Genomic DNA, 22345 nt, shown 5'->3' on the forward strand with positions numbered 1-22345 from the left:
ATTTAGGAGTAATTGCTAGCCTGTTACAATAAGTTCTGTTGTTCTACGAGTATACGAATAATGTTTTTGATATCTGAAAACTTTGAAGGAGAGGGAGATAAACCTGATATATAGGCTCAATTGTACAACATATTTTGTTTTAATTTACTCTACGTAATATTACTACATAAATATTTAGTAATAAAATTTTCATAATTTTTTAGAAATTATTTTTTTGAAAATTAATTTATTATATACCACTGTAATAAGATACGCAATTACTCTAATTTGTACGTACAAAATGACTATTTTGCAATTAATTAATTAAAATGAAAATAAAAGATCTGTTTTTATGTATTTATTCTTATTAAATTTAATATAAAACGTGTTCTAAGAAATGTAGTTTATTAATTTAGTTTAGTTTTATGTAAATGATTTCCCGAAAGTATTTCTTGTACAAATATAAAGTAATTATTAACTAATATCATAGGCATAGTGGCGAAGGCAATAGAACGGTCCTCCTACTGCTGTGATATGGTTCGAATCCCGCCGGTGTAAGTTGTTAATTTATAAGTTGTATAAGTATATAAGTAAGTTGATGAGTTTGTGGTCAATTGCCAGTCGGCAGTCTTAATCAGATCTAGATAAAGCTCCGGTTGGTGAAAATAAAATTTTAAACATGTATGATAATATAATTTAAAATGACAAAATAATTTAAATTATCTAGTCATGCTCAACAACATGTTGCATACGATTGGTTTGCAATTCGCATGCTCCATCTAATTATATTTATTATTTGCTAATTTTATGATTATGTTTCTATTTGCTTGTTTATTTGTTATAAACGGTTGTGAAAATTTGATAAAATTGAGAAAAAAAAAACTTTTTTTTTTATTGATAATAGAAGAGTCAAAAATTATAGCTAAGCCGAATTAGATTAAGAAGTACGTATCAGTAACTTTAAGTATATTGTTCGTAGAAAATTAAATAGAAAATGTAACCAAGATTAAAATACGAATAAAAATTGTGATTTAGATGTGACAACATGAAGAGAACTACCAAGATAGGGAAATTCATGGAATAAACGAAATAATTGTCCTAAAATGTTAGTTTAATTTGTTGCTTTGGATAATTTTATCGTTATTTTGAGACCATACAATTGTGTTCTTGGGCTTAAATCAGAAAATTCGATACAGATGGCGCGGGCGAACACAAATGTTTATGTGTACAGAAAATTTTCATATAATATATTAAAGTATAATAGCAGGGGGAGCAAAAGTTCCGTTACCATTTTGATCGAGTGCCATCGAGGTTATATGACATTCAGCTCAGTTTTGCTTTAACCATTGTGTTGTGTAGGCGAATTTTGAAAACTGATTTGAAAATGTTCCCGTACAAAATTCAATTAGTCCAAAAAATTGCCACCGAAAAATCTTGATCAACGATTTTAGTACAGTAATGCAATCCTAAGGCTGTCTGGTGAAATTTAAGATTTTTCGTCTAAGTTGATAATGAACGATGAATCCCATTTTCTTCTCAGTGGCCACGGCAGTAAACAGAATAGTCAGTTTTGGGGAACACAGAATTCTCAATAAATTTTATTAATTTTTTTTTTGAAAATGACCAAGCTGTTGCAGTTACTGTGACTGCCGAACGGTACCAAGAGCAAGGGCTAGACAACATGTGGTTTCAGAAAGATGGTGCCACAACAAACACAGCTTGTTCAACAATTTAATTACTGAATGATGTTTTCCACGAAGATTAATTTCGCGAAGTGGCGATTTAGCATGGCCAGCCAGATCTCCGGATTTAACAACAACAAATTTTTTCTTAGGGGATTTTTTTAAATCAAAAGTTTATGTGAATAAGCCTCAAACGATTCAACATCTTAAAGAAAATAATCGTCACGAAATTGAAGAAATTCATCCTCAAATGCGGTAAAAAGAGCGATGGAAAGGAAAGGCGATGGCAGTGGCTCAAAAGATGGAAGAATTGTAAAGGACATCTAGTGGCTCCAGCGCAAAGAAATAATCCAGCGAAATGTCTGAAAGTTTGATATTGTTTTTATTTTATTGTCTGTTTTTCCGATTTGTGGGGTACAGAGAACAAAGAAACAGATTAAGTAATATAGTAAGCAATAACGTTAAGTTAACCATATACTACATTTTTCATATATATTTTCATGTATTATATAATACAGTACAAGATAAGACTATAACAAGTAATAATATTTTAAAAAATTAATTTATTCTTACATTCACTCAATAAAACATTTTTTCTATTTCACATAATTACCTAATCTCAAATCAACTAAATCTAAATAATATCATTGAAAATTTGCCTTATCGAATAAACATTACAAAACCATTTATCTTGATTGCAAGCGTCACACTAGTTCGACATTATAGAGAAAAAAATCCTTTCACATACAAAACGTTGTTTGTCGAAAACTCATACTGGATTTAAAAAAAAGAACAACCAACTTATTGTATACCCTAATCGGTAAAAAAATCAACAATGCCTTGGGTTACAATAGGAACAAGCTCGCGAAATTCCCCAGTAGTGGGAGCTTTCGTTTAAAATATATCTATAAGTTGCGTCTGCGTTTTTGATTAGTTTGATGAATGTATGTGCGTTAAATGACAGAAATTAAATCATATTAGATATTTCTTTCTCTGTGGAGGATTTCGTGGTATCATTCTATTAAAATTTGGGTGTTTTTGATTTAAATTTGTAACGGATATCATGAATATACTTAAGGTAAATATAATTTTAATTTTAAGATAATTAATTATAATTATAATGTTTTGGCATAAATGTGTAAATAAATAAATGTAGTATATTTCAATTTATAATTTTATAATTTACATGCACTTAAAAATATCCTATATTTTCATAAATTTAACTATGTTTTATTAATAATTAAGCTAATTTAATTTTTTCCAGTATTTTAAAAAACTGTTTCTACTTTTACTTTTAAAGGTTTATTCATTTTCTTAGTCACCTTCTTCCAATAATTAGATGTTATTCATATTGTGGGTACCTTCATTATATTGTCTTGCATTAGTGTCGTTGGGTCCATAACAATACTAATACGTTTGTATTCATACTTTGGTTGATTTTACTGAAACAATTTTATGAATTATTAAATTACCAAGTATTTGTATTTACGATTCTTTGAATTTGAAATATAGAAATAGTATTCTCAAATGGTCTCAAATGTGAATAACCTGTATACGAATTGATTGTAAAATAAGTATATAATTGTCCTTCTACAAAATAATATAAATTTTTGAAGCAATATATAAAGTGTTTAACAAATATTATTAACAAGAAATAAATTTAAAGTCAATTACTTTAATATATTAATTTTTTCTTATTAATACTTTAATGTATATATGTATATATATATAAATATATATATATATATATATATATATATATATATATATATATACACATATATATATATATATATATATATATATATACATACATATATATATATATATATATATATACATACATATATATATATATATATATATATATATATATATGTATATATATATAAATATAATAATTAGTGTAAAAAATATATATTTCAATGTAATTTATTTTTATAAAACCATAGTTGGTAAAAGGGGAATGAAATGAAAACGATAGTTGAAAATAATAGCTAATAAAATTATTGTTGTTATAAGAGTTTCTGTTGATATATCAGTAATTAGGAGATCATCTAATGGAATAAATATTTGTACAATGAATATTTTTTAGAAGTGAAATCAAGTTTTATTTATATATTTATAGTGTTTATATTATAATACAAATAATAAATTATGATAATTTGAACTAAAAAGTTTCAATTGGTTAAGTCTTTTATATATTCTATAGATGTGGTATTTAATTTTAAAGGAGACTTAAATCATAGCATAATAGGCTGTAGCTATTGGTATAATTTATTTCTATTATATGCAATCATAATTTATAATGACTTAAACTAAAAAGTTTCATTTGGTGAAATATTTTATACTATACGCCGTATTTAATTTTAAAGGACATTAGATAGGATAAACCATAGGATATTTTAATCTATGTTATTCATTGTTTTATTTTCTGAAGATTGTTAGTAATTATTTTACCAAAACATATATAATTTTAACCGCGTCAAATACAATAGCAAAAGTTCTTCAGTATACAGTATAAATATTTATTTCATTTCAGCGTCGATATTGATGTTTAGGGTAATGATTGATTGGGTGTTTTCTAATACAGAGTGTAACGCGTAATACAGTATGGATTGTAAAGTTTTAAAAACTAAGCCAAACTAATTGTAGGAAAGTTTTTATTTATAAAACTGTTCATAATTTTAGCTTAATTTTGTTGTTTCAATTTTAGAGTTAACTCATAAACTAATTCTCCACAATGAAATCTACTTTTTGTAGATTTTTACAAATACTGGTTAAAAATGAATTTGTTTCTTAGACGTACATTTTAACTATTAGTAGCTGATTTTTTAGTAGTGTAAACTTAAAAGTAACTAGAAAAATAGTAATGTGTAATAGGGATGCAGAAAAAATATCGGTACATCAATATTTTTTTTAAAGAAATATCGATATTTTTGGTCGATACATCGCTATTTTTCTAGTCGATATTTTTTTATATTTTTCCAAAACAAATTAAATATAATTTTTAATAAACTTTTATGATTGGTATTTAATTTTAAATTCAAAAGTCTTTAAAATATTTAGAAAAGAATATATTATTTTAGGCTAATATTTAACTATTTTTATTTTTTCTTAAAAATATCGATAAATTTTTTGTAAAATATCGATATGTTTTATACTTAATATAATACGTCGATATTTTTTTCGATAATATGCCGATAAATATGTCGATATTTTTTTCTTCGATATATCGGTATTGTTTTAAAAATATCGAAAACGATATATCGATATTTTTTAATGTATCGATATTTTTTTCGATGGCCAACATGCCTAATTATCTTTAATATGATTTTTGTAACCCAATATTTAGGCTACAATAAGTATTCTATTATATATACGTGTATTTTGTAAAATAATAATATAATCTGAACTTTTGAAGAAATAACTAAACGAATTTCAAAATTTCTTGAAACGCTATATATTTAAGATGAAAATATTTTAAATATCTCTGAAGACTTTCATCACTTCTTATAATACATAATAGTTTTTTTATGCAATCCATATTTAATTAATATAATTATATGTAAATTGTGTTTTATTGCAAAAGTACATCATAGTGAACGTATTGTTTTGTTTCATCAATAATATTATTGCTAGGAAATATTACTAGAGAACGCTACATATTCTCTCCTTATTTTATTTTCTTATTAAACTTGTTCATTGTTTACTGAAATAATGACAGTCCGGTAATAATAGCCTGCCCGTTTTAGAAATCGTGTTATTACTGAAGAACCATACCTAATAGCCGAGCTGTAGCAGTGTGTATTTTTTTACTGGTGTTCCTGCTTCGATATCATTTCGTAAAATTCAACCCTGACTTTTGTTATTTACTCTAAATTAAGGAAAGATAAAAATAATTAGCGGTGAAAGGCTTGCGAAGCCAGCGGATGTAGTTATTAAACTGCTTATTATGGAGTAGTGCAGTGCGAATGTTTGTTATAGTTACTTTTAAATTTACTCGATTAATTTCACATTTTAATTTAATTAAAATTGATTATTATATAATACTTTTACTATAAATAGTAGAATTACTGTGTTTTAAAAACATTACTGATTGGATATGGTTTTCAGATGTATTTTTGGAGTATTAGAATTGCTATTTATATTTCTGTCCTTGGCAGTGCTATGTTTGGTCGGAGGCCATTTGACGTTATCACTGCAAACTTGATATTATTGGTAAAATAACCTTCTTTGGAACATTTTGTAATTGACAAAAAATTAAACTAACAAAAATTGACTGTTGTATCAGAATGAACAGGTGCAAGAAAATCATGATGCATCAAAAACTGCATATAATGTCTACACAGATAACGAATCATGGAAATGAGTATCAAAATGTAATAGAAATTGACTGAGTAATTATTCCAAGAGAGTCAACAAGAAGTTGGCGGTGGAAGAAACTAATTAAAGCAAGTTGTTTCGAAAGAAATCATATTGATTCAATTAATAGAATTTTTGAACCACCGTGATATAAAATGGTTTGATCCGTTGTACAATCTTGATTTGGCACCAAGCCATTTTTCATCAACCCGAACCCGAATTCCGAATAGTTGGGAGTTCTTGTTGGACTAGGAAAATTGGTTTTAATGTATGGAAAAGTGCATTGATTTTAACGGAAAATATTTTCAAAAACTAAATAAATTCAATTTCGATGCATCAATTTATGTTTTTTATTATTAAGCTTGAAATATAAAATACAAGTCGCATAAAACGATTAGAATAACTCCAGATAACGACTTATTCTAATCAAATGACCCATTTATAATGATAGAAGGTTGAAAAGAAGAACTTCAAGAAGAAGTTTGTGTAAGAAAAATTTAAAATTAAAACAAAATTTTCTAGTATTGCAAGTCTCTTTTAATCCTTGTTTTCTTTTTGTTAAAATCATTTTCAAAATTACAAATTGCTTTTTGAATAGAATTTATTTTAACCTCTAGATTTTATTTACTTTAGTTAGTGCCATCAGGATATATATGCTGATATACATTTACTTTTCGTACTTACAGGATTGTATTTTTATTCACACTATTTGCTGCTAAATTGGCTGTTAAAATAAGTTGCACTTTCAAATTATTTTTCAAATTATAGAATATTTCTCTATTCTTACTTAGTATTACATATTATAATTTGACTGAATCTTTTTTCAGCGATATGTAACGAAAAAATATCTTGTGAATAATGTATTATTATAAAAAAAGAGAAATTATACTTATTAATAATTTGCTCTCTAATATACTTATACAGTAATTAGTAGAATTAACTAATAATAGTTAAGTTCTAATAGAATAACTTGAAATAAGCAATGCAGATAGAAAAAACAGAGCAAATGATAGTCATTGCAGGCGCCATCAACTATTCTTAATAAAATAAAACTACGACTATTCAATTTTTTTTTTACATACGTCATCAAGATTTTTAATGTATTGCCTGCTGCAATTTATAAATTTGTTTCAGAATAAGACAATATTTCCTTCTCACTTTAGTCTAGTGAAAAAGAGACACAATACTATACTGTTTGATTAGTTCGAACGCTTAAATGAATGAGCTTGTCAAAGTCGTCCGGTTGTCAAACGTATGCAAAATTTTTGAAGGCTATAGTGATAAGAGGTTATAACTCTAACCTATAAACTATTATGGCTGTATAATTAGGTGTAGTTTTTAGATGTACTATAATGTTAAAATAAATTATATTTGATGTCAAAGCCAAACTGAACTAAAACTCCGTTAATCAGAGTTAATGCGGCAACATTTAACGTTTTTAGGTCACAAATTTAAATGACATATTTACAAAATAACTTTGAACAGACTATATATTCTATATTGTAGCTATGGTACTAAATATGGATTCAAAAGAACAGTGTATCATCCATAGAACTTAAAATAATTCGAAACGCTCAAAAAACATTTTACACAATTTTTGTAAGTTACGAATAAACAGACATCATTTAATTTTTATTTTAAGTTAAATTAGATAAGTAAAACATGCATCTATTATAGAGAAATTTGTTGTATATACGGAACTTCCTTTATTAAATTAGTATATACGAGTACATTATGAAATGCTTTATTAATGTTTTGAATATTTCAACAATCCAGCACCCTCTGCATATATATAATCAATTATACACTAGAGATCATAAATGAAACACTAATTACATATAATTTCATAGAAAATTTCAAGATTATGCAAAGAAATGTTTCGTAGTAATTGTAGATTAATTACTATCTATTAAAGAAATGAAAATTCGAACCATGTGGCTTTACATACATGTATGTATTTATTTACATATTGCTTTTAAAATTGTTGAGAAATTTATAATAATGTTATAGGATTTTTTATTAATAATGAATATATTTATTCAAGAAAATAAAAATAATTTAATTGCACATATGCTAATGTAAAATTAACGATTATATTGCGTTGGGGAAAATGTAATTTCGTTTTTTTATTCATGTTTTTTAAAGCGAATTTATTAATATTATTTTCATACACTAATCTAACATATGTGTACCTTTTGCCATTTTTGTGGAAAAATCATAATTCCGTTACTGTAGAACTTAGGTTTCGAATAACTGAATCAAGTTTACCCATTGGCTCCTACTTAGTCTCTAATAAAATAACACTTGGACTGAAAAGTCTCCCGCATAACAAAGAAATCGCGTTCTTTTTGTTCAAAATGGGGTTTATTCATTAACGTAATCTCCATCAATAGCTCTAACATATAATTGACATTTAACCACTTTTGTAGAACGATTTATCACTCAGATAAAGATCATTTTGATTCTGGAGTACAGTGATGGATCATCCTCGTTTCATCCATTTTCACATATTGTCGCAAAAATTCTGGTTCGTTACGTTTAAACACTGCTCAGAATCATCAATATGTTCCTGTTTTTTCGTCAACAGTGAGCAAAAGCGACATCTACTTTGAATAGAGCTTTCTCATAATCAAATGTTCATGCAATATAAAACCAACACGTTCTTTTGATATCTTTTCGATGTTAACTAAATCACGCAACTTAATTTTTCGAACATTTAAAACGATTTTTGATGATTTCTGGTGTTGCTATCTCATATGGACTTCTACTGCGTTCTGCATCATCGTGACTCTACGACCACTTTTGAAGTCTGCAAACCAACGTTTTATTGTTGTTTCTAATGGAGCAGAGTCCCTATAACACTCTCCAAGCCATTGCTTCGCTCGAATGGTATTTTCCCATCAAGATGTTATAAAGTTAAAACGCGAAATGGTTTTTGATCCATTGTTTTGAAGATAACAAAAGTAGTGTTACTCTTAGCACAAAATTGAAGTATTGCAGCTTTTGGGTACCACCAAAACAGCAGACTCAAAAGAATCAAACCATCTGATCTTGTGGGTAATATTGTGTAGTGAGGTGCATATAATAAAAAATACAGCAGTGACAAATATGAACATTATTTCATCAGAGACTGAGATAGGGCCGAAGGAAACAAATTGTAGGTTAGTCGGAAACGACTAGTGACAATCTATTAATTAAATAATAAAAAAAACTCTTAGCACAATAAGTTACAACCTTAGAAAAAAAGTTTCAAAATTAAAAGTTTATTCTTATGTTATTTTTTATAATTGTTTCCTGAAATATATAATAGTTTTAATAAACTTTCTTAGTTGGTTGACCATATAACGTTACTAATGTAACTAAGATCGATAACACACTTTTTTATTATTTCAGTGGCGCCTATTATTTATTACATCATAACTGATTTGTTACACATTAAAAAACCCTTTTGTTTAGTTTATAACATATCAATTAAACTAATAGCTTTTAATCGAAACCTTATAACAATGACATTATTATATTACGCTGACAATAAAAGATGGTAAAAGTTGTTCTTTGTTGTTTTTCTGTCGCTTTCACTCGTTAGAACATTTCTTTGAAGGACACAGATATATATTTTGTGGTGGTTGTTACAGAAAAATAATAAATTTCCTTTTTTTTCGTCATTACCTAATATCCTGGTGGTTTGTTAGATTTAATGTGTCTTTTTACTGCTACGTATTAATGTATATTGCGTTATATTTATGGTCATATAAATTTAATCTAAAATCTAAGCGTATACTGTACTTGTCATTGTTACATTTGGTATCGTAAATAGGTTACATTTGATCGTGCAATGTTCTATATTGTAATATAAATTAAATTTATTCTATTTATGAAAAAATTATTCAATGTTTTGTTATAAATTTGAATAATGAGTTATCCGTATGGATAACTGGTAGATAAATGGTATCGTATGCATTATGAATTTAATGAATACGAAAATGTTTTACATGATACATAAAACAAAGTACTTGTTTAATAAAATATATCCAATATTGATATATGTATTACATTAAGAGGATTGTTCATTATATATCAGAGCATCAATCGACGTAAAGCTGATGCAAAATGTCAAAACAAGTACTTTAGAATATATTTGAAACAATTTTAAGTAATAGTACAAGGGGAGGCAAAAATCCCACTACCATTTTGCTTATAACTTTCCTCAAAGGAAAGATAAGTAAGTTTGGTCTCCATAAAAAGTGTATTTAGTTTTTGATTTTTTTTTCGTTATGATTGAAAAATTATATCAACTAAATGGTGACCGCGATTAGCTATGCAACTTCCGGTCTTTTAAGGCATTTTTCATGACATCCTACATCTGAGGCTGAAGTTCTTTAATTTTGTGACGAATATCCTCTTTACCATGTTGAATCGATTGAAGTTTATTCACATGCACTTTTGATTTCTTTTGAAAAAATCCCATAAAAAAAACTCTGATGCTGTTAAATCCGGAGATCTGGCTGGCCATGCTAAATCGCCACTTCGCGAAATTAGTTTTCGTGGGGAAACATCATTCAATATTTGAATTGTTGAACGAGCTGTGTGTGCTGTGGCCCCATCTTGCTGAAACCACATGTCCTATAGTCTTTGCTCTTTCATTTCAGCCAAAAGAAAATTTCGAATCATGTCTTGGTACCGTTCAGCATTAACAGTAACTGCAACACCTTGGTCATTTTTAAACATATAGGACCAATGTTTCTAGCATGAATACCACACCAAACAGTTGTTTTTAGTGGATGCAATGATGTTTCATGAATTAATTGAGGATTCTGTGTTCCCCAAAATCGACTATTCTGTTTATTGACGTAGGTACTGAGAAGAAGATGGACTTCATCGCTCATTATTAATTTAGACGAAAGATTTTCAATTTCACCAGACAGCCTTAGGATTGCATTACTGAACTGAACTGAACTCGTTGATTAGAATCTCTTGGTAGCAATTTTTGGCATAATTGAATTTTGTTAATTTTCATTTCAATATTTTCAAATCAGTTTTCAAAATTCGTCTTAAACAGCGTGCAGAAATGTGTAACTGGCAACCACGTCTCCGAATTGATGTTTCTGGACACTTTGCAACACTATCGCGCACCAGAGCCACATTACATTTTCAGCGTTACGAGACGTCTCTTTTCTTCCAGAACGAGGACACATAACCAAGATGGCGTGCAATCAAAATGGTAGCGGGTATTTTGCCCACATATTGTGAGTCTCAAAGTAATTAGAAATAATTTTCGTTTAATAAATTTGAACATATGATAATGAAGAATAAGTAGTTCAGTATATGATAATGAGATTTTTGGTTAATGGTTTTATTTATTTAAAAACGACTTATTTTTTGATGACACTCACATTTTTGTGTGATATTTTAGATATATTGGTCAACTCATTCATATAATTACGGCTATTTGAAGCTGATATGTGCTAGACTTTTTTAGTAGATAAAATTGTATATGGTAATAAAACTTGATATAATTAAGTAAAAATTAAATATTAAATAAAATTTCATGTAAATTTCATTCTCATCCTTCAAATTTCAATTTCATCACGTGCCATAGTTTTCTAATTATAATGAGCACTTGTTAAAGGTGTGAATGCCAAATTAAAATCGACTTTTTACCTTCAGCTAAAATAGATATGGAAGTACAAAGATGAATTTCTGATTCTAATATGATATGTTTTTTTTAATTTTTTTATTGTTTTTTTTTGTTTAAATATTAAATAACAATAGTGATATACCATGGATTTTTTAATAATTTCTTGCATATTTAAATTAACATATAATATAAAAGGATTATCTTATAAATCTGAAGTCTTAATCAATTTTAATTATTTCTTATTTAAAAAAGCTTTTAATTAATAAAGTTAAATTACATTCATTTTACAAGGAACGCGTATTAAACAAAATTTAACAACATTAGTAAACTCACAACAACTGTTTGAAAGATAAATAATGAAACATATAAATATTTTGAAATGAAGTTAATAATTAATATGTTGGTTGGAATTTCTTGGTAATGAATTACCTTGAGAAATTAAAGAATTAAACTAATATGATCAGACTATCTTGAAAAATATTTTTTTAAGTATCTACAGAACTATATGTGAACTGTTGAGATATTTTTTGTAAATGTAATATTGTGTTTACATTATTATAGTTTATTAATTATCAACTACTTATTATATCTTCAGCATTTGAATATATAGGAATAGTGATATATTTCTTGGAGCTATATAATGTCCGGAATTTTTAATTAACGTTATTTTCGGGTATATCCATATCATTCAAGTGACAATATGTAGTGAATCCAACTAGTAAAATATGACTTTCCTCAATGTAGGTGTACCTAGCAGCAGCAGATTGTAGTAATGTATATATGTAATGTAATATTTTCTATTTTGGTGTTCATGCATTCGAATCAACCATTAAAAAATCGTTATTGTAGAAGTAAGTATATCCATCAGCTGATTTTGCAACATTTTTTATATTACAAATTACATTAGATAGGCTTTGTACAAATTAATTTATTGCTATTGTTCTCTTGTTTTTGCATCATTTGGTCTTCTTGGTTCGCTTAGATTTTCTAATTTCGTGCGCGTTGTCTAGTAGTTATATTGCTTCCATGTTGCTGTGATTTAGTAACGTTTTATCATATAAATTCGTAGATTCATTTGATTTCAAGTTATCGTGCAGTTCTTCATTAGTTACGTAGCGATAATCATTGGTAATTAATCGAGGCAATATTTGGCAGCGTTTTTTTTGGCTTCTTTCCATCTTATATGGATCTTAATGGAATGGCTTATAATCAGTCTTTTTGATCCTAGTTCAATTTGGGAGTATTTTTTGACTAATCAGTCTAGTTGTCTAATTCTGAGTCTTTCTGTTTAAGACATGAGAACGATTAGTAAAATTTGGCAAAATCGCGGAGGGATCAAAATACTCAACGAGAGATCTATTCCAGAGTATTTAGCAGGATAAGTACTATAGCTCCGAACATTACTTGTATCAAAATAAATAATTTATTCCAAACAAGGAACAAAATGTTGAATACAGTAGTAAGTTTCGATCTTTTCGTCAAAGTAAACATATTGGCGAACCCCGAAAAAAAAGCATCCATACTTCTTTCTAACAGTATCGATATTTATCTGCAACAGTCCTAGTTTCGAGAAAAAAGTTTGATAGTTCTATAGATAAGAACTAGCGTTTTTGGTACTTAATTTTAACGATCAAACGGTCTACTGATGTAAATATCGATTTTCCTTAAGAAAACTATCGATATTTCTTCGCTCCAAGCCTAGTTTATCATGCAAAATACTTTTAATGATCAGAGAGAGAATTTTTAAGAAAATTTTGATACTTCTTAAGTTCGATACCGACAACCCTAGGTATTATTATCGATATTATCTTTAAAAAATTTGACAATCGGGGAAAAATCTGAAATATTCAATACTCTATTTTAAAACTATCGATCTCTATCCCTCGACAACAATATCGATATATCGACATACCGTTAAAATTTTTCGATATTTTACTACCTGTTTTGAAAAGAATATTGATGTATCTACATATCGATATTTTTCTTCATCCCTACTTAATAAATAATTAAAAGTATTTTTCCTATTCATTTCCCAGAACTTTATGTCTCCTACTTGTATGGTTCAGATAGACATTTTCAATTAAAATCATTTACATAATTGAAATTTTATAACCTGACAAATTAATTAGCGATATAGGAAATATCGATAGCCGCGTCGACCAAATAGAGTCGCCGACCGTTCGTGAAAAAAAAAACGGTTTTCTACTGCAAAATCTCGGTTGTCGACCATTTCACGCTAATTAAGGACGAACATCAGATATGATCTGCTATTTTTCCGTTTCTATTGTTTTGATACGAACGAATAAGCACCGGGCATAACTCGGCTCGCTTATTGCAAAACTTGTTTCATCAACGTAGTCGGGAAAACAACAGTTATGTGGCAAATACAGCGTTATTTTATAAACATATATGTATGTGTGCCTATTTTTCTTCGTTGGTAATGAGTTCTAATTAAAGGAATTTCCATATATAACATGTACGGGTTTTATGATCTATTAATTGCTTCAATTTGACTAGTATGAAGTAAATTAAATACTTATTTATTATACTGATTAATATTATATAAATTGTCTAGGGTTTAAAGATAAAACACTCTGATTTATTTTAAAACTATTTTATTTTACGGAAAGAAATAACGGCTTGTTTAACCAAAAGCACTGACAACACACTTCATTCCTATTTTAAGGCAATCGAAATCATTTTAATGGGAATATATGCTAATACATATAATTTGTCTCTACAGTGGCTTAAAACAAGGAACTGGCCAAGGAAGATTTTTCACAGACTCAAATGGATCGAACATAACTTACATCATATCTCTATATTTTCGAATTTCAAAGGAAACAAATATAAACACTGTCCAAAACTTCCAACGAGCCTTTCTATCGCCTATCATTACTGGTAAGAAGCCAACATTAACTATTTTGTCGAAATATTTCGTAGATAACCTTCTTGACAACATAGTTGTGTTATTGGTGAAAAGTACCTTTATTTTCTCAACTTGTATTGTGTCAACAAATGGTTGAAAAATATTTTGAAACTGATTATATTCTATTATTATATTATTTTATTATACTGATTAATATTATATAAATTGTCTAGGGTTTAACATTCTGATTTATTTTAAAACTATTTTATTTTACGGAAAGAAATAACGGCTTGTTTAACCAAAAGCACTGACAACACACTTCATTCCTATTTTAAGGCAATCGAAATCCTTTTTATGGGAATATATGCTAATACATATAATTTGTCTCTACTGTGGCTTAAAATAAGGAACTGACCAAGGAATATTTTTCACAGACTGAAATAGATCGAACATAACTTACATCATATCTCTATATTTTCGAATTTTAAAGGAAACAAATATAAACACTGTCCAAAACTTTCAAAGAGCCTTTCTATCGCCTATCATTACTGCTAAGAAGCCAACATTAACTACTTTGTCGAAATATTTCGTAGATAACCTTTTTGACAATATAGTTGTGTTATTGGTGAAAAGTTGCTTTATTTTCTCAACTTGTCTTGGGTCAACAAATGGTTGAAAAATATTTTGAAACTGATGATATTCTATTATTATATTATTTTGTTATACTGATTAATATTATATAAATTGTCTAGGGTTTAACATTCTGATTTATTTTAAAACTATTTTATTTTACGGAAAGAAATAACGGCTTGTTTAACCAAAAGCACTGACAACACACTTCATTCCTATTTTAAAGCAATCGAAATCCTTCTAATGGGAATATATGCTAATACATATAATTTGTCTCTACAGTGGCTTAAAACAAGGAACTGACCAAGGGAGTAATATTGATAACAGACTGAAATAGATAACATAACTTACATCATATCTCTATATTTTCGAATTTCAAAGGAAACAAATATAAACTCTGTCCAAAACTTTCAACGAGCCTTTCTATCGCCTATCATTACTGTTAAGAAGCTAACATTAACTATTTTGTCGAAATATATCGTAGATAACCTTCTTGACAACATAGTTGTGTTATTGGTGAAAAGTACCTTTATTTTCTCAACTTGTTTTGTGTCAACAAATGGTTGAAAAATATTTTGAAACCGATTATATTCAATAAGAAGTCGAGCTTGACGTATAGCAAAGATTATGATCTTATACATATTTTTTTCGTAACCGAAAACAATAGTAATGTTGCTAAATTATTTTTGAATAATGATCTATAACAAAATTGAAATGTTACAATATCATTATATACAAGATATTGATATTTAACAAGTTATGAAATTGTCTTTTAGATGTTAATACGAGCGTATTAAAGTTAATTATAAATTTAGATTAAATCGCAATGAAGTGTTTTCTCACAATATTGGTCAAGTAGCCGTTGATGATGTAAACCCCACTAATAATTTATGTTCCGATGTTGATTTATGTTTTGTTTCTGTCATATTTTGCAAACACCTTAATGATATATCGACAAATACAATTACGGTTTCTATTATAGGAATGGAATATAACTCACATAAAATTATTTATAGTTTATGTGACCTTTGGTCTGTTTGCTGCTAGTACTCAGGTCGCTATTTTTTTGCCGCTGTTATTATATCGAACGAAGCAATTGACCTAGATTTCAACAAAGAAAAAAATTGGAAGTGTAGGAGAATATAAATGCAAATTATCCGAAGTTGTGATACTATTTCTGCATCTAATTTCTTGCTAATAAGTCGGTAATTGCTTAAATTAATGTTAATATTGATTGATATGAATTAATATTAAGTATTTATCTAGTGTGTCGTGAATAAACTGGGTTGCAACGTTGTTGGATTATTTTACAGATGCATATAAAACTGAGTTTTTCATGATGTTGTTTATATAAGTGACTTTCTCTATAAATAAATTATTTTATGTAGATCATCACTATATTATGTATCGTTCACTAGTTACGAGGGTTATTATTTATAGTTTTATATTTATCTTTTATCCATCAGAAAATTTGACCTTTAACTATAACTTTCTTTGGAACATTTTGTCTTGTGATGACTAGTTGTAGATGTTAATCATAGTTTGCTCAGGGTCGTGAAAATTGTCCGAAGTCAGTTGTGGTGCTAAAAAGCATTGATGCTATGATCGTCATGTGACTTACCATAATATTGAGTCATCCTTGGGCATTATTATGACGATTACTAATAAGGTATTGCATGAACATTTAGTCATAAAAAGATTTGTTTACGTTGATAATTCCGCATAATTTGATAAAAACCCTAAAAGATGGTTCATTGCCGCAATAAAATGATCAGGAAATACAATCGCGGTGCATTTAAAGTTGTGTACGCTGTGATAAAACTTGGATCTATATGATTAGCTGAACAAAACTATTCAATGAACCAAAGTGATTCGTGTGTGAAGCACTTCGAAGGAAATGATTCCCTATTTCTTCGGAATCACGAGATATGTGGCAACCGTGCTATTAGAGCAAAGTAGAACGCTGAATTCTGAATTCACAACTATTTGTTGACAAACCAAAAAGTGCTTCGTGAAATATAATAAAAGAAACAGCAACAAAGGGTCATTCTTCATCACAATAATTCATGCTCTTACATATCGGCTGAAACAACTACCTTTTTGGTTGGTTAAAAGGTCGAATTGATGGGTTATCCTCCGTACAGCCCTCATTTGGCATCAAATTACCTTTTTTTATTCCTGCATGTTAAAAGCAAATTCTTATGCATTCACAAACCATATTTTGAAGGCACCTAAATCAGAATGGTTACGAACATTAGTTCTAGCCCATGCAAAAGTGTAATAAGTGTATCACCATGTAAAATATTTCGAAAATAAATACAATTATTTATTGTTGGCGCAGTGGTAAAGGCGATAGGCCGGTCCTCCTACTGTTGCGATAGCCGTGGGTTTGAATCCTGCTGGGTCATGGTCGAAAATTTATGTTTATGATTGTTTAAAATTTGTGATTGTCCTAGGCTAAGAGTGTAAAACCCGACAAAGAAAATGATCCCAGTCACGCCAGTAACCAGGCTGGGTAAGACTGGATGTTTTCTGGAATGATTTCTAAAGTTGAAAACTCGCCGATCGGTAGGCTTAATGCTGAGGACCGTGGTTCGGAGCCCATGTTAAACTGTAGGTCCAGTCCAGATAAACCCCAGTTGGTGAAAGGAGACAGTTGATTGGAGATTGTTTTATTTATTCATAGATAAAACAATTATATAGATGGGAGAATATAAATAAAAAATATACTCGTCTGTTACCTCCTTGTTAATTTTATATTTTTCATATTTTTATCAGTTAAGAATATATAGGAATATATAAGAATATATCAGAATATTATAGGAAGTAGAATAGTATAGAATGCATTAAAAGGATTTATTTGATTTAATTATAATTCTCATTTCCGTCTTTATTTCTGTAACTTAAAGTAATAGTTTCAATAGCATCAAAAGTATGATAAGATTGATTTACTAAATTGCTCTAAAAAACTCTACATCTATATTTTGAGTAATGTTATTGTTTTAAATATCTGTTTCAATATTTTATTTATTACTCTCTGGTCATATTCATCTTTAAATAAACTTACTAAATATTTAAGGAAACAAAAATTATCTTATATAATAAGTTTTCTGAAGTTATATTAATATAAATTTTTACTATTAAATGATTACTCATTATATTATTCTATTAGGAAGCTTTTATCAAGTCATTTCATTCATATATTTCCAGACAAAATTTTTGGAAAGAATATGTTCGATGTTAGGTAGAGGTAATGATTCTACTCACTAAAGATTAAATTCATCTGATCTCTTAAAAAAACTATTGGCATATAAAATATATTAAATCACCATTCTTTCTGAACTTTTGTTTACCATCTCAGATACTTATTGTAAACCTTATTTGTCTCACATTTTGTTAGACTTTTCCTCTAACATGTTCTTGGCTATTCCTGCAACTGCCGCCCAATTTTTTTTGTATCTTGTCATATTTCGTTAATTATTCAGTATAATTATATTCAACGAGTATATAAATACATATAATTCTCTGGTTTATTTATCCTGATGTGATATTTTTTGTATAATTGTTGATATAGTAATATAAAGTTTATTTATGAGATGTTTTGATCAGTTGTTAATGAAGACGGTATCATAGCGAATTACATATCATATAAAATACACTGGGTATAAATGGTACTAATAGAATTAAATTAATGAGTTTTTATGTTAGCCCTAACCCTCGAAAGATGCGTGTATAAGTTTGACAGCTGTCGGATCATTAGTTTGTGAATTATAGCATTTTGAGTGAAGTAAGTTTTGTCATAGTGAAAAAAAATGGATAAAAAGGAATTTCGCCTAATGATAAAATATTGCTTTTTGAAGGTATGCACTTGAAGCCAAAAATTGGTTAGATGCCGAGTTTCCGGACACTGCCCCAGGAAAATCAACCATCAATAATTGGCATGCTAAGTTTAGACGTGGTGAAATGAGCACCAAAAACAGTTAAAGCAGCGGATGCCCAAAAGAAGTTGTTACCGACGAAAACATTAGAAAAATTCATAAAATGATTTTGATTGACCGTAAATTGAAAGAAATAGCAGACACATATCAACTGAACGTATACATCATATCATTCACGACTATTTGTGTATGAGAAAGCTCTGTGCAAAGTGGGTGACGCGCGAGCTCACTTTTGACCAAAAACAACAAGTTGATGATTCGGAGCGTAATTAACCCTAGTTTTTCTGTCGATATGTGACATTGGATCACCGTGATGTTCAATCGACAGTCATCCGGGTGGACTACACACTATGAACCCGCTCCAAAACGCAAGAGTCGGCTGGCAGGTTTATGGCGTCTGTATTTTGAGATGCGCATGGAATAATTTTTATTGACTACCTTCAAAAGGGAAGCAAAAACTACTACTAACCGAACAGTTTGTCCTCGCTTTGCTTCAGCGTATTGACTTATGAATATTGACATCTATCGCTTAAATTCTTAAAGCCTTATTTCTATTTTCTTTATTCTCAGTACCTCTCTAATGTATAATTTATATTTATTCCTTTTATAAGACTGTTTTTAACGCATCTACTCTATATTTATATCATTCATTAGTTCTATCCCCGTTACCACAGTTCTAATCTCAATTTTGAACTTGATTCCTAAAATTAGTCATTTCCATACATCTTAAGTACCTCTTTGAATGCACTACATATTCGAATTACTTATTTATAGTATCATTATTAAGCAAGATTTAAAACCCAAATGTAAGAAATAAAAACAGAAAAAACTGTGCTGATTATATTGTGTATGGTACTTATAATTTAATTGGTACTTTTACACTTGTATTCTTTTATTCACATATTTTTACTATATCTTCAGCCTTGATTGTTTATTGTTTCGTATAATTAAAATCCACGGTATTGACGATAATCAATAGTTATACCTTGATAGAACGATATACTTCAATGGTTTGTTATGAATGGGTTTTTTTGCAAGGTTCATTGTTAATTAAAAATAAAAATATTAAGCAATAAAAATAATGGCGTTGTTCGTCATCAACTTTCTGATATATATTTTTTTTATAAACTGACTTTCAATTAATGATACTAATTTGGGTTTTTGGGTAATTAAAATTATATAACACTTGATTAAAGATGGATGCAGATTTACTTAATTGATTTTGGTAATTATGAAGAAATTATTGTTTGCTAGGCAGAAATGGGCCTGTTCTTTTTAATCGCACATTTTTTAATTAATATATTGTCTGAGAGATGAGATTATATTAAAGTATTTAATTTCGTCCCTGAAACGTTGATGTTGCGTTAAAATATGCAAGACTTACAGTATGGGGTGTTACGTTAAATTTGTGGTTTTTATTTAATTATGAGAAAGAACTATCGTAGAACATGATTTATAGTAACACAGTTTTTTCAAATTGTCTTAGATTTAATAGTTAAAAAAATTATATATAATGGTTTTATAAAACTACCTTCACCATTTTGTCAAGATAATAATGTATCTATTTGTTGCAGATTAATCAGTTGATTACGATATATGTCATATGTTTAATTCATCTATGCTACTGTGTCGAAGAATATGAAAGAGAATATTTTTTACAACCTCGTCATTTCAATCCCCATCCCTATGAACACGAACTTGCCAGAATACAGGTAACTAGAATTTTTGTCTGAGTATTGTCTCGACTGATCTAGGCGAGGTGGCGCCACATACCCGAAAAACATATTTTACCTTGTAATAATCAGGAAACTATTGCTTTGTATTATATTTTAGGATCCTGGTCCAGTGGTATTTCCACGAAGCGATGAAGACGAGGAAGTGGGAATAAATAGATATAATATAATAACAATAAACACGATAAAGAGGAAACAACCTACGGGGGATACTCCTTATACCAAAGTATCGGAGAAAATTAAGAATTTTGTATTTGGTGGAAGATTCTCTACTAAAGGGGTAAGTTATATACCTAGATCTATCATAACGTTTTGATAACAACGAAAAAAATCATTTTTATTTTGAAAATGCAATTATTAAAAATGTAATACGAATGAAGACTTAGGAACTATGAAGCTTGTAAAATATTTATATGTTGCAATTAGCGTTGGGAATTATCGACTGAAAATGGCCCAAACAGTCGATAGTCCCAAAACAGTTGAAACAGTCGATAGTCAAAAGACTAGCGACTGAAAATAGTAATTACTATTTTCAGTCAGACGCACGGTTCGACTGTTTTTTAAATTCGTGATGTCAGACAAAAATGTACGAACCCTTTCCTTTATAAATTTTGAGAGAATAAAGGACGGATATAATTGCTTGGAGCAGTTTATTTTATATGTGTTTATATTTTCCAAGGGTAGTATAAGCGAGACGGAGATATACATATTCCTTCACGTACTTTAAATACTTTAAAAAAGAAAAGAAAAAAATAATTACTGAATACTATTAACATGCAATTTGACTATTTTATTTTAAACGAAGTAGAATTTGAAGTAGAACTTTTATATTTGAATGTTCTGTGGGTCTGTAAAAAGGAATTGAATAATATCCCACAAATGTTTTATCGTATTTTAATATGTTAATTGCTATTTCCAAATAATATACTATAATAAATATAGTCAATAAAATAGAACTTAAACAAAACCTAAAAACTAAAGATGTATAATAATGTTAAATACTAAATAAAAATTAAACATATACCTAATCGTAAAAAAAAACGAATTAACAACATAATTAAAAATGATATCACAAAAACTACTAGAGCTTTTTTAAATAAATTAAATGCTTTATTTATTATTGAACAGAAATATTTTTTAACAAAAATCGACAGAGTAATAGAAATATTACCTATTGTTGCCATAAAAACAGTCAAAAGTATTTTACTATTTATCATTCCCAATTTTAGTTTTTGTACCCTATTACATTAACAATCTTGAAAAATATCGTTCCAAAATGCTGCTATATTAATATACAATATATTGTTATTTACAAGCAAACTACCAAAAAAAAATCATAAAACTATATATATTATATACAAATCTATGTAAGCATAAATTGGGTACATTTTTGTTAAAGTCGTGGCTAGGACGACAGAACCAGAACGTTAAAAATCAGTCGAATGAAAGTAGAAGAACCAAAAATAGCAACTAAAAGTACACGACTGAAACAGTCACTAGTAAAAAGTAGT

At 28.3% G+C, this 22345-nt stretch overlaps 1 protein-coding gene across 4 annotated transcripts in view; it reads left to right on the forward strand.

Annotated features, from left to right (window-relative positions):
• Positions 1–2589: 2589 nt before the first annotated feature.
• The window catches only part of LOC143198672 (uncharacterized), a 67166-nt gene continuing 47410 nt past the window's right edge, over positions 2590–22345 (forward strand). For all 4 annotated transcript variants that reach the window (XM_076408023.1, XM_076408026.1, XM_076408025.1 and 1 more), the window contains exons 1-3: positions 2590–2739; positions 20676–20813; positions 20935–21114. In XM_076408023.1, the coding sequence (XP_076264138.1) occupies positions 2725–2739; positions 20676–20813; positions 20935–21114 (333 nt within the window). In that variant the 5' untranslated portion in view covers positions 2590–2724. The remainder of the gene's footprint in view (positions 2740–20675; positions 20814–20934; positions 21115–22345) is intronic.

This window comes from Rhynchophorus ferrugineus, unplaced genomic scaffold (assembly GCF_030347505.1).
Source record: "Rhynchophorus ferrugineus isolate W39M unplaced genomic scaffold, kcgeb_rfMv2 rfM6, whole genome shotgun sequence".
NCBI classification, from domain to species: domain Eukaryota; kingdom Metazoa; phylum Arthropoda; class Insecta; order Coleoptera; family Curculionidae; genus Rhynchophorus; species Rhynchophorus ferrugineus.